Source organism: Rhipicephalus microplus, chromosome 7 (genome assembly GCF_043290135.1).
Source record: "Rhipicephalus microplus isolate Deutch F79 chromosome 7, USDA_Rmic, whole genome shotgun sequence".
NCBI classification, from domain to species: domain Eukaryota; kingdom Metazoa; phylum Arthropoda; class Arachnida; order Ixodida; family Ixodidae; genus Rhipicephalus; species Rhipicephalus microplus.
The window spans coordinates 163818319-163831050 of record NC_134706.1 but is presented as its reverse complement, the minus strand read 5'-3'; the positions used below and the strand labels follow the sequence as shown (position 1 = coordinate 163831050).

At 49.0% G+C, this 12732-nt stretch overlaps 1 protein-coding gene across 1 annotated transcript; it reads left to right on the top strand.

Annotated features, from left to right (window-relative positions):
- The first annotated feature begins 1371 nt into the window (after positions 1-1371).
- Positions 1372-12220, top strand: LOC142767124 (uncharacterized). Its single transcript, XM_075868349.1, has 2 exons — positions 1372-1624; positions 11215-12220. Exons 1-2 carry the CDS (start codon positions 1510-1512, stop codon positions 11550-11552), a joined length of 453 nt encoding a protein of 150 aa, XP_075724464.1. The 5' UTR covers positions 1372-1509; the 3' UTR covers positions 11553-12220.
- The last annotated feature ends 512 nt before the right edge of the window (positions 12221-12732 follow it).

Below are 12732 nucleotides of genomic sequence, written 5' to 3'. Positions count from 1 at the left end.
CGTCACAACACTGCCGGATATTCGCCCTTTTATCTACTATATGGCAGGGACCCAACTCTACATTTAGACACGTTACTACCTGGAGCCACTGAATATGCTGGTGAAGCCTTTGCCCGCGCCGACTACGCGCGCCAAGTCGCCCGTAACCGTCTACAGGCTTCACAGGCGCGCCAACAACAGCTCTACAATTCTCACCATAGGGACGTGCACTTTTCTCCGGGTTCTCTCGTGCTCCTCCGGTCACCTACTCGGCGTGTGGGACTGTCGGAAAAACTGTTGTCGCCCTACACTGGACCATTCCGTATCGTTCGCCAAGTGACAGACGTCACGTACGAGATTGTTCCAACCGATCCAACAAAGTCATCGTCAGATCCGAGCGACGCTGTTCACGTGGCTCGGCTAAAGCCCTCTTACCCCCCTTCGACATCATCTGCGTAAATTTAGCACCGGGACGGTGCTTCTACCACCGGGGATTATGATACAAAACAGCCGCTAAACACGGCTGCATCAAAGAGGAGGACGAAGTGGGTTTTTCCGTTGGATGCTGGCCTGACGCCATCTTGTTCGTTGGGTTCTCTGCGCTGTAAATAGCTCATTAAACAAGTTACTCGTAACAATATCTTTGTTTCACCATGCTAAAGCCGAACAATACTTATATCTTTTCCGCAGTAACAACGAAGAGGGCAACTAACTGTGCAGGTGCGTATATTGCCTAAAAAAGGCGTCGAGGGGGTTTCGCTGCTTCGTAAAATGGGATGGAAAGCCTAAGATAAGAAGAAAGAGAAAAAGAAAGAAAAAAAAGAAGGAAAGAAACAAGGAAAGAAGGAATTAAGAAAAACTGGAAGATCACACGTGCAATGGGAATCGATGATATACGAAGCACGAATGAGGAAGGTTGATATGCCACTTTAAATTAGCACAACATTATGAGGCGTATAGATGTATCACGCAGTAAACACAAGTAGAAATGTTATGTGCACTTAAGTATCTATATAAATGAGCCGCAAGTTTGCTGTATAAAGTCGCAATATGACGGTGCCACCAACGTTTCAAATACCGGCAACAGCATGTAAATCATGCCGCACATGGCTTCCATGCCTTTATTATCTTGTTTGGACGCATTATTTACCTTCGTCACCTTTTTACTTAACGTAATACTAAACTTGGTATATGTGAAGCTAGCGAAACATCCGCGAGAGCGCTATGGCCGTAGCATGTATGTTTTACATGACACGCATATCATGATTGTCATGTTTGGCTGTGTCACTTACCTTCGTGGAATAACTGCACGTACTTTATTTTTAAGTACGCTGAGTGTGTATGAGCCATGGGAAACCTCATAATCATTATTATCATCGTCCTCATACAGCCGTAGGTAGGGCGATAACCAAAGTGTTTCGAACCTTTTTGTGAATGGCGGTTTGGAATCACGAACGTCAATTGTGTCGTCTGATCCGGTACGGAGCGTGGACTACTTGGCGGCCAAGGAGGGCGCCAGAATAGTCAACCATGCGCATCATTCCAATGTTGGAAGACAGAACGCTGGCAGCTTCGGGCAGCCACGACGCGTCTTTTCGGCCAGACGATGGACTCTTTATGGGCACCGTGGATACTCCATCTCGAGGTGCGTTGCGATGGTTTACATGCTTCCGATTTTAGAATGTGCGATGAGAAACATTTTTGACTTGTTGGCCGCAACGCTGTCAGAGACGTCATCATAGGTTCTCAGTTGCACCACCGATACGAATCATTGCATGCGGAGGCACCGCATGGTCTTGGGAACCGAAGTTATGAGGGTGTTTTTCAAACAGTGAATGCACAAGAAATGTGTCCAGAAATTGCTATTGAAAGAGCAATAGTGTAGAAAAAACAACTAGAAGCTTCATCGTAGTAGTGGTCGGCTGCTGAGCCGCCGGTCACGGGATCAAATCCCGACTGCGGTGGCTGCATTTTCGATGGAGGTGAAAATGCTTTAAGCCCGTGTGCTCAGCTTTGCGTGCATGTTAAACAACCGCAAGTGGTCGGAATTTCCGGAGCCCTCCACTATACGGCGTCCTTCTTAACCGTATGCCGGTTTTGGGACGTTAAGCTCCACATATCAATAGCCGCCAGCTTTCTAAGCGGTATAAAAATAGCTTTGAGCAGTTGAGCACACTATCGGAGATAAATAATTGCGCATAGAGAAGGCGTTGTTTTTCCTCTGAAATACCTACGTTCACTCCAACTATAACTGACAGAAACTATATATATATTGTAAGGACGAGAAATAAGACACAACGCCTTTGCTGCAGGCCGGCTGTTCTTATTCTGCTTCCTCTTCGTCGGCTTCCTCCTAGCATGCGAGTCTGTGCCAGAGAGAGTTCCAGTTTCGGTTTTCGTCATTACACTCGGCCATGACTGCTAGCGCGCAAAGGGCAATTTTCTCTGGAGGGCGGCACTGGGAGTGCCGTGGTAGTCTGTCATGTGCACGCCTCGAGCTGTCCTGTGGAACTGTCCTGTACTCTGGTGGACGACCCTGGCTGTGTCGAGGTGGTCGCTGCAGGTCGCGTCCGCGCGGCAAGTTAATGTAGTCACCTGGAGAATGTAAACCCAGCAGGTGATACTGGCTGGTGCGGAGTGATCGCATTGGTGGCGGACCATCGCGATGACTACCCCTTCGCTGCTTGGATGACATTGCAGGGACACCAGTATGCAGTACTGCGGCCCACACTGAGCGGGGACGCCTGCGTTGTTCAGAGCGAGGGAAGGTACGATGGGCTATATCGATAGATATCAGCGACATCGCTGTGTAGACTTTGCGCGTAGACTTGCGACGCAAGTCGTGCTCTAGCGTCTTCGCTGATGCACTGCTGGTCGAAGTGGAGGTTTTTGCCAATCCGTCACGTGCGTTCATGTCGACATGGCCAGTTGCCTCGCCATCCGGAGCAACCGTGAACTGCACCGGAATGACTTCGATGGCATCCTCCTCAGGTGGAGTAGGCACTTGTGGCTCGTTAGGGGAGACGGCATTTGGCAAGTTACGAGCGTCCACGCACTCGGCCAATGACGGCAAAGGTGGCAGGGGATGGTGCGGCTCCTTACTATGGGTCAAAGGTAATTGTGTGTCAGGTGTCGACGCGGAGTCAGAGATCTGCCCGGAGGAGTACACCGTCCAGCTTGTCTCGATGATTGCCGCAGGGTACTCTGGGAAGCTGTCCGGGGAGGGGGCACGCGGCACAGCTGTAGGGGGGCGCGGCGCCTCGTGAGGTTGATCTCCGAGGTAGGGCAGGTTGGCAGAGGGTGCAGCTGCCTCGTCGTTGTGCTTCTCAATAGCCCCTTGCTCGGTAGTGGCGAGGGTAGAATGAGAGGTAGCAGTGAGGTCAGACTCAATTCTTCCAAACGCAGCAATGAGCTTGGCGCTCCAGTCCGCCCAGGACTGCTGCCGCACGCCTTCGTACCTGTGCCACGCAGCAGCAGGATTTTGAAGGCGGTCTAAGGCCACGCACCACTTCTGATTGTCGCTCCATCCCTTGCGAGCTCCGAGAGCATTGATGGTAGCCACCCAATCGACGGCATCGTCCTGGAAGCCGCGAAACTCGGGTAGCTCGGAGGCAGCCGGTGGTGGTGTCACGGCAGGCGAAGCTCCAGAAAATAGCGACGCCACACAGCCAAGTTGGTGTGAAAGAGCCGCGAGAGTATACTGGAGCTTGCTGCGGCTCTCGGGGGAAGTTGTTGAATGGTCTTGCGAGGCGGCCGCGGCCAACGCCTCATCGATAATGTGAAGTCCCGGCAAGGCAGCAGGGAATATCGCAGAACTCGACGCTGTCAGGGCGCCGACCTCGAGGCGGAGTCGCGCAATGGTGCGCGAAAGCTCGGTGGCACTCTCGGGCGGCCCACATGCGGAGCCAGTGGGGACGTGTTCCCCGATCAGCGTACTCACTGCTGTGGTACCCTCGGCCGAGGGAGCTTGAACAGCACCCCTGAGCGGCTGAGGTGCCGATGAAGCACTGAGCAGGACGTTGTCGCAGTGGGAAGCGTGAACGGCATTCCCGGTCAACGACAGGCCATGTACTGTCGTGGTGGGGCCGGGGCAAGCCTGCCCAGGAGCCATCGAGAAGGCCTGGACGCCGTCCCCGAATGGCGGCACAGGTGCTCCCGGCTGCAGGAGGGCTGTCGGCTCCATGATCGAGGAAGCGTGAACAGCGTTTTTACGATGAGAGAACCACGCTGCCGATGATCCACGAGGGTACGGACAGGTGGCTTGTGCCGCAGGGTTCACTTGTGGACCTGTGCTCACGGCACAATCCGTGGCGAAGGACGCGTAGACGGTGTCCCTTTTCATGAAGAAATACCGGTGATGGGTATACTAGAGCCGCCGAGGAGGCCTTGGCGCCATCCCCGAACGGTGGTGTCAGTGGCGGCAGGTGAACAGCTGCCGAGGAGGGCTTGACGCCGTCCTCAAGCGACGCTTACCGCGGCTGCACGTCGGCGGGCGTTCTGGATGACGAAACCGAGACGTAAGCCGTTTTCTTCGTCGACTGCGCCATTGTAAGGACGAGAAATAAGACACAACGCCTTTGCTGCAGGCCGGCTGTTCTTATTCTGCTTCCTCTTCGTCGGCTTCCTCCTAGCATGCGAGTCTGTGCCAGAGAGAGTTCCAGTTTCGGTTTTCGTCATTACAATATATATATATATATATATATATATATATATATATATATTAGCCCTCATACTTTATATGATAACATTGCATGTGGACTTCAATTAGCTCATCAAAGTAGTGTGAATTGCAGTGATTGGAGGATATACTAATATTTGCCACAAAATTAACGCAGTTCTTGTCCTTCGGTCGGTGTCATCCTAATTCATGTACGAGCGTAATGGCGGCGACTAGCATGTAGAGCGAGGGGTCCTTATGTATACTAATTCGCATCCAATAAAAGCTTACGAAAAATGTGTCGGTTCTACTTCTTAGCTCTCTTTATGTCAGGCCATATCCCATGATACGTCCTTTATTTTCAAGAAAAACATATGTGCCTAATATCTTCAGTTCAGTAGTTGTCTTCCGAGCTAACGGGGGAGTTTCTACTCCCTCCCACGCCTAGCCGTGCGTGGCTTTGCCGTGTCCGGGGAAAAGGGGATCCTGGGGGTTGAGCCGACGCTGGGTGATTGGACAGTTAAGGCCCCCCGGCAGAGGCAACACACCCCTTCGGCCCCGGCTTCACGTAGACGGCACCCCTGGGCTGACCCACCCAGGGGAAATCGGCAGTCGCCTTTTCCTATCTCTCTCTCCCTACATCTTCGTCTTTATCTCTCACTTTTTATCTGTCCTGTCTTCTCCTCTCTTCTGTTTACTTCCAAACTTCCTGGCGGCTAGGGTTAACCCTGTGCAAATAGCCTACCTTGGTCTAGGCGCATTGGGTTATAGTAGCGTTGTACGGCTGGCGTCTGCAGGTTTTAGCACCCGCAAACTTGTAGCGTCCCCTCGTTGGGCTCCGTTGTAGCGAAACGTCGGGGTTGTTAAAGTTAGGCGCATTGGACGACCAGGGAGACGAATAAGTGTGGGTGAAACTCCGCGGAGGCAATCGATGAGACGTCAACACGATGATTTCGGGGAGCACTCATTGGGGGTTTATTTAGCTAACACAACTTAAATTTACAAAATGCACTGGGTCACGAAGACAAAACATAGAAAATGGTGACATACCCCACGGCCTGCATGGCCTGGTCTCCCGTGGTGAGATCCGCTGTTTACCCCGACTCCGCTCCGCTTTTCAAGTTTAAACATCCTCTTTTTAACCCTTGGTCGAACAAAGAGTCTTTACAAAAACCAATCACATGTTGGGACTCGCAGCATCACAACCAATCACAGAAACACTTTCATAAAAGGCACTACATTTGTAAAAACCTCCTTACCAAAATGAAACACGCAAAGGGAAAGGTCCTCCGCACGTGACACTCTCTCCCATACCAGGCCGTGCTGCTTCCTTCAGCCGACTACCGTCGGCGGCCGTTCCCACGCTCGGGCCCCGTAAGTTCTTTCATTAACTGTTGCTTTCTAGAAGCGTCCTTAAGAGCGATGGGTACACCATTGCTTACCAGGTGTACATGCGACAGCGAGGCGCCCGGACATCCTAGCAAGAGCGCGGGGGAATATGGTCGTTTACCGGCCGCCACTATGTCTCGGTCAGGCTAAGTGGTCGCGTCCCCATGTCATTCTCAATGACACGCGTGCCTGTTAACAATGGCTTAGACTCAGACGGTGGCGCCGGACCTGCTATTGCTAGACGCTTTTCCTAGTAAGCTTTCCCCTTCTAATCCCGAACAGGGCGACCTTGACTGCTCGCTTTGTGAGCCGTAAAATGCAGCGTGTAGGCGCCTGTTCCAGGCTGGAAAACACGATTTATCCCACATTCCATTAAAGTCAAAAGCCGAAGCTCTGTAATGGAGCGAGAAACAAACCCAAAGGTAGAAGAGTACAAAGAAAGACTTAAAAAAGAAGCAGGAGTTGGTTTTGCACAAATTTCCTGAGAAGATACTGGAGCTGGAAACCTTGCTCTCGCGACACCTCCCCCCTACGAAAAAGAGTGCCCCACTGGTTTTATCTGCAAAACACGACAATAAATAGACTAATTATACAAAGAGGTTTTGCATTCAACAAGTGTGTGAGATGCTTATTTGAAGACACTTATGCATGTGTATAACAGGTGAGAGGCTTTAAAAAAATTACATAAAAACAACAGATGAAAAACAAAAATCATTGGACACAGAAATATATGGGTTCACTCATCGGTACTGCAATACAATTCAGTGTCCGTTTCGTAAGCACTGACATTCTGTTGTGCGTTGTTATTACTTGAAAATGTCTTCCAGTCCGAGTAAAGTTCAGTGTCCGTGTCGTAGCTTTCGCACTGCTGTACTGGAACACTGGTCTGTGTCCCGCGCACACAATGTTGCAAACGGAGTTCCTGACCCACTCGCGAACCGCACTCGCGCACATCACCATTGGAGCCGCACTCGCGCACAACACTTTGATGCAATCCGTGGTCATCTCTCCTTGCACTGCACTCGCGCACAACACTTCGATGCAATCCGTGGTCATCTCTCCTGGCACTTCCCTCGCGCACATCACCACCGAGATCGCGGACCTCATGATTATCATCAGACTCATCGTCCGCGTCGTCGGCATCGGAGCCCAATTGAACGTGGCAGGCCTTTAAACGCGCCACATTCACAACGTCACGTTTTTTCCCAGTTTGGTCTACCACCTCCCAGTTGTTCTCGGCTACCTGGCGCACAAGACGGAAAGGTCCGTGATATTTGGGAAGAAGCTTTGTCGTCTTCCCTTTCGCCCGGGAGGGAGTCCACAAGTACACCTCTCCCTCGGCAACACTTTCCTGGTGTTGTCTACAAGATACCATGCGCCAATTGCGAATCGGTGTACATTGGCACGAGTGGAAATTACTGCAGACGTCTGATGCAACACAAGAATGACGTCGCCAAGGGCCACACAGTGACAAATGCACTCGCAGAGCATGCCGAGAAGACGGGCCACGAGATAAGCTGGGACAACGCACGCATCATGGCCACGGAGAAGAATTTTACAACCAGACTGAACCTCGAATCACTAATCATTCAAACGACAAGTAACACAATCAATAGATCATCTGGCACACTAAACCACGTGTACTCCCGGACTTTGCGTCATGCGCTCAACGTTACATAAGAACCTGGTGCTCAGCCGTCATCCCATTGTGAACAAGGGATCCGTACGGATCCCGAAACGTCTTTGTTTTTATTTGACATTGGTCAGTGACCTGTTTTTTCAACAATGCCTTTACCTGACCAGACGGCATTCCGTCGAACTCTCGACTATGAGGTTATCTGATTGGTTGCCAAAGTCAAGGCACTAGTGAAAAATAAATCTTCACTGCAAAGTAGTACGAATCTTCAACCTCATTATTTAAACGAAAGAAATAAGCTAGTTTTTGGTTCTTTAAGTATTACGGCTTGGTGGCATTAGCCAACGCCCAATCATCCATCCATCCATCCATCCATCCATCCATCCATCCATCCATCCATCCATCCATCCATCCATCCATCCATCCATCCATCCATCCATCCGTCCGTTCGTCCGTCCGTCCGTCCGCCCGTCTGTCCGTGCGTCCGTCCATCCATCCATCCATCCATCCATCCATGCATCCATCCATCCATCCATCCATCCATCCATCCATCCATCCATCCATCCATCCATCCATCCATCCATTCCTTCATTCAAAATAAACCAAGCAATCACGAAGTTGTTTTCGCAGAAACATTGTGTATCGTACGTGTGGTGTGAAAACCGTGCGGCAGCGTTATTACGAATGATTTATTTTTTTAAGTATTTTTCTCTCAATAAAATAATTGTTAAGTTTAACGTCCGAAAACCCTCATATTATTATGAGAGACACCATAGTGAGTTTATTACATAGCCTTTAAACGTAATGGCAGACTTATGCGCAACTCTGCTCCCGTAGGGAGCATATAAAGTCCGCAACACCACGCGCCCCCAAGCCCACGGAACCCGAAGCGCTTGCGTACCCAGCAATAAAACTCTATTGGCGCCGGCAGGGAATCTTATCGAGAGATGGAGCAGGTGACAGGAGAGCTCTAGTTGCCGGCCTGGATAATAGAGACCGTGAGGAGTGCTTCGACAGGGTCGAAGGGAGGTGGGTGGAAGGGCGTCTGGTTTGCCGCTTTGAGCCCCCGTCGAACGACACGTGCCAAAATACTCTCAAAGGATGGTGTGACGCCGATATCAGAGAACGTTGATATAAGGCCAGCAAATTGCTCTACAATGCGGTGGCTCCTGTACCTTTTGAGGCGGCTGTATTACTTAGTGGTGAGGTATACAGCATTGTTCACGACGCCCTTATATATGGCCCACCTTCTCACCCCCGGATATTCGCTTCTACGTTTTTCTGCACAGCGAGAGTACGTGATGTGTGTACGAGACATACGACTCGGTCGATGACTGCACAGGGGTGGCGAGTTATTCTGTCTCACTAAGTACTCTACTTCCGACGGCAACAATTTGAAGACTGATGAAAAGGTTTCGTCATCTAATGTAGATTCTATTTGAACGAAATGGCGGACTCTAAATTTAGCTGCAGTATGTCTGCGTAGACGCCTCATCTTAATTTTACCACATACGACTTACGCGACAGCACGAAGGTTCAGAAATGCTTGTTTGCAAAGTGAAACAGGTACTGAGGGAGTATTGGGTCAAGAATGGGACAAAGTAAAAATATCCATACAAATAAGCACTGATGAGCAACTGTGTTCAAGTTTAATACACTCGAAAATATATAGCTGAAAAAAAAGAAACAAGACTAAAACCATGCACCACGTGCCCGAAAAGATTACATGTGAATCTGTCGCTAGCCGAAATGTCCCAATATATTAAAATCTTTCTTTCGAGAGGAGTGAGTGAAGCCTCACTGACGCATACATTTTCTTTTTTCTTGATAGAGAAGGCATCGTTGATTTCGCACTTCATCCTGTGGCGATATTCTGAGAGCACCTCGATATTATGGAAGAGTGGGGTGCAGCCACACGAGGAACAATGAGGTGCTAAAGTGGTGCTCATTGAAGTCCCAAGAATATACCATGCTCTCTCGGGTGGTCGTTCAAGCAGTGAGTTCCAGCATAGGTGCAGGCACATGACAGCAGAATGTCGTGAACGGCATTGCTAACACACTCCTTATACTGCGTCCTGTGCTTATTCAGGCATGCGTGCTCCTAGTGGTTACTAGCGTTTTCTTGTTGGCATAGGTTGCCAAGCATGTGGTGAGCGAAAAAAGGGGGTCTTACGCCTGCTTTGCTAACGATATTCCTGAGCGCATTGCTCACACCGTGGACGTGAGGGATGACAGTTTTCTGTTTTTCCTGTGTGGACGTGGTCTGTGGTGTAACTCTTGCTTCGTCCCATTTTGCTTAGTATAATACATCAATAGACCTCACTAGACACCCTCCTCAAACAAGTAAACAAGATTTTCTGCATATAAGCTATTGCTGGAATAAACAGTGGTACCTATCTCGCCTGTGAGAAATTTCTCACTTCAGACTGTGCTGTGAAATTCCGCAACTGAATTATCAATTAAACAAATCTGGACTCAACGTGTCCCTGCTGTGCATGTTTTGAAGTGAACTGAAACAATGGGACATTTCTTTATACTCTATCATCGCTATTTTATTCAGAGAAGAACAATTCTAGAAGCCTTATTCGAGAAGTTTCATTTATTCGAACTTTGATTTTTACCCTATAGGTCTCCCACTTGGTTTTAGTTTCACAGTTCATTATTTAAGCATCCTGCCACTAGGCTCATGGCCCATCTCTCTGCGTGGGAGAGGGCCAACCATACGAGGTCGTCATTATCAAATGACGGAACACGTTCTAATTGAATGTGTAGTATTCAGCCAGGCGCCATGTCAATAAAGTTACTACAATCAATAAATCAACATCAGCCTAGGTGTGCGCCTAGAAAAAATCATTACGCGAAGCCTTATGTAGAAAACGACAAAGAGCTGAGATTACCTGCAATAGGCAAAATGATAAATGGTAATAGTACTCATGGCCAAAACGTAGAGATAGAACATAAACATCATCAGCAGGAAAAATAAACACATTCTGCCAAACGGGGAAAAGTTGGAGTATGGAATACTTCTTTCTCCTCAATGCGGAGATAGGTTCTACTGAAATAGACAGTTACGGCATTACTCTGAATAAAACAACAGAAAATGTTTTTCGATATTTGTCGCATATGGTAGCACTCTGGTCATTGTCGCATTATTACTATTATTAGTTGATTTGCATACACAGATTCACAAGGGCACTGAGAAAACAGAGGTGGAGCAAGCTGGCCACTGACACCTGGAGGGGCACAATGCCTGCCTGGCCTTCCATATAGAAAGCAGGAATGTGGCTGGAAGATGAAAAACTTGTTGGAGATTTGGCTCATTCCTAACGTAGCTTTTGGTTCGAAATCAACACGAGAGACGGACAAGTGAACATCTATCCGCGCTTGTCCGTCGCTCGTGGTCATTTCGCACCAAGAGCTACGTTAGGAAAAAAAGAGAGGTACGCTCATACCTACCATCCGTCAATTCAGACCCAATTATTAGCTAGAATTTCTTCAGGCTGTATGGCTTCGTTATATTTGTACAAAGTGGCAGTGCATCGCCTCTGCGCAGGTGACGAGCCACGGCGGCGGGTACCATCGGCGTACTACGTGTGCATGCAGCGCTGCACGGTCGCCGCCACCTTGTGCCTCGTTGTCCTGGCCTTCAGCGCGGTCATTTCTGGCGTCTCGAAGAAGAAGGGCCACCACGCTCTGTTCTACATCGAGGTGCGACACGCCACGGAGCGCACCGAGCCGACGTCGACGTACGTGAGCGTCAAAGGAGGTGCCCGCCCAAGGGCGCTCGACTACGACACGACAGTGCGCGACGACACAACTCCTCTACGCTACAATGCCACGCTACACGAGGACAAAGAACAAGCGCAGACGCTCGAAGCATCGTCTTGGTGATTCCACACATACCTGCCAGCGCGATGATGGAGGTTTCGTGAGCTGTACATAAATTTCATTTAGGGTAGCCCATCTGTGCAACCTAGAATGCAAGGCTCAAACGTTATATCTTGCTTTGATTGCTTCTGAGAACTTCATTCAACAAAGTGCTACACTATCGTGTGAAATATTGGCCATCGTCATTATTCGGCGTAGACCGTAATATTTGAAAAAACGTCGCAGACCAGTGTGGTGTGTTATCTGCTATGACAACGCACTGACTATAACACACGTCTTGTGGTTAATTCCCGCTGCAAGAAGGATGCATGTAGTCAAAGTAATTACTGGTCCTTAAGGGGGACCAGATTCCAAGTCAAAGCGTATGCATGTGGGGGAGACATATAATTCGGCGAGCAGATGTTTGCAAGTGTAATGTGGCAGCAGCCAGCGCAGGATGGTAAGAGGCTTTTGCCCTGCAACGGTTGTAGATTGTCGTGGCGGTTTCGTTGTGGTGCGCAAGTGAAAGGAATTATTTATGGTGGCGCCGGTGACGTGGAAGCCAAAACAATACACGAGAAAAGCCATTTCATTGAGTTTTCATCCTAAACTCTTGAATTTCTGGAATTTAAACAATGAGAGCTGAGAGAAGCGCAAATTATTGAGTTAAAAGTGATAACGGAAAAAAAGTGTCTTCGTTCTTGTGGTTTTCAGCCGAAATAATAGTAAAGAAACGGGATTGGCGATGGGCGGAGATCCAGTAATGTATAGGGTAAAATTCCTGGGGTTCCACGAACAAGGAACACGCTGCAGACCGTAATGAATGGCTCCAGAAGTTTCGACCACCTGCGGTTAATAACCGTGCACTGACATCGTGTAAACGGTTGTCTGGCATGTAGCTGCCTTGACAATGCGGCCACAGTTAATGAGGTCGAACGCGCGTCTATCAGCTCAGCATTAGAAGACCATGTCACTGTGATTAATGGGTTTATAATTTTTCCACAAATGTGAAGCACAGTTGTTTTATTTTCATTTTTTGTATACTGGTTGCATTTGTTTTACAAGTAAGACTCATGAATGGAGGGCACAGTTGTGTATTTGGTTACATCGTGTTTTCACTATATGATGAAGCGTACACCGGTGGTTGGTACATGCCAGTAATTTCAGAAAATGACGAACTCAGACTAAAACAACGCCTATAACA

Coding starts and splice junctions, on each gene's coding strand:
- LOC142767124 (XM_075868349.1), top strand. CDS start 1,510: ATGCGCATCATTCCAATGTTGGAAGACAGAACGCTGGCAGCTTCGGGC. Junction 1,625..11,214: donor CGTGGATACTCCATCTCGAG/GTGCGTTGCGAT, acceptor GCCTCTGCGCAG/GTGACGAGCCACGGCGGCGG.